The following is a 660-nucleotide window of genomic DNA, read 5'->3' on the forward strand; positions in this document are numbered from 1 at the left end:
GTTAAAATAGAAGAATCCCATCTTCAAGGGCATTTCTCCTTTTAGTCTCATGTTGGCACGAGCAACCGTACTCGCCATGCCACGAGACGCTGCTGCCGTAGACCCGAGATATCTTGTCCCTACTAAAGCCACGATTATTAATGATGGGCTTTACTGATACCCTTCATTTGCCACAAGACGCGCCCAGTGCATGCCCGAACAGTCGTTGAGACGATCTCGTGATATGCACTTGTTTAAAACAGCAATTGTTGATCTTTTTCGATACAAATATCGAGATTTGAGATTTGTATCTTCCGCCCAAGGTGGTCTTCGATGACAATCCTTTTCCCAGTCCAATATGCAGGCCGCCCGCGCCCTGCCGCGCCGCCTCCACCGCGCTGCGGGCCACTGCCGCGACGTCGCTGCGTCCGCCCGCGTCAAGCCGGCGCCGGCGCCACCGAGCCTCGGCCTCATGGTCGTCGACGGCGCGCTGCTCCTCTTTGTCTGCGAGGCCTTGAACCAGGTCGGCGGCAAAGAGCTTAGCTTCGAGAAGGCGCTGGTACCGATGGCTCTTGGTGGCCTCATGTTCCCGCTCTATGCACGTATTGACGCCTTCTTCCCGACCATGCACAAGCCTGTCGTCTCGGCGCTCGGGAAGCGCATCGTGCTCATTAACACCAT

General features: G+C 56.1%; 1 protein-coding gene across 1 annotated transcript; it reads left to right on the plus strand.

The window, feature by feature from the left end:
- Nucleotides 1-337: 337 nt before the first annotated feature.
- SPRG_18183 (hypothetical protein) lies at nucleotides 338-643 on the plus strand (the record flags this gene model as incomplete). The annotated part of the gene is made up of 1 exon (XM_012357620.1): nucleotides 338-643. A coding segment is annotated over one exon (306 nt), but the record flags the coding sequence as incomplete, so codon positions are not given.
- Nucleotides 644-660: the final 17 nt, after the last annotated feature.

This window comes from Saprolegnia parasitica (genome assembly GCF_000151545.1).
Source record: "Saprolegnia parasitica CBS 223.65 unplaced genomic scaffold supercont2.1030, whole genome shotgun sequence".
NCBI lineage: Eukaryota > Oomycota > Saprolegniomycetes > Saprolegniales > Saprolegniaceae > Saprolegnia > Saprolegnia parasitica.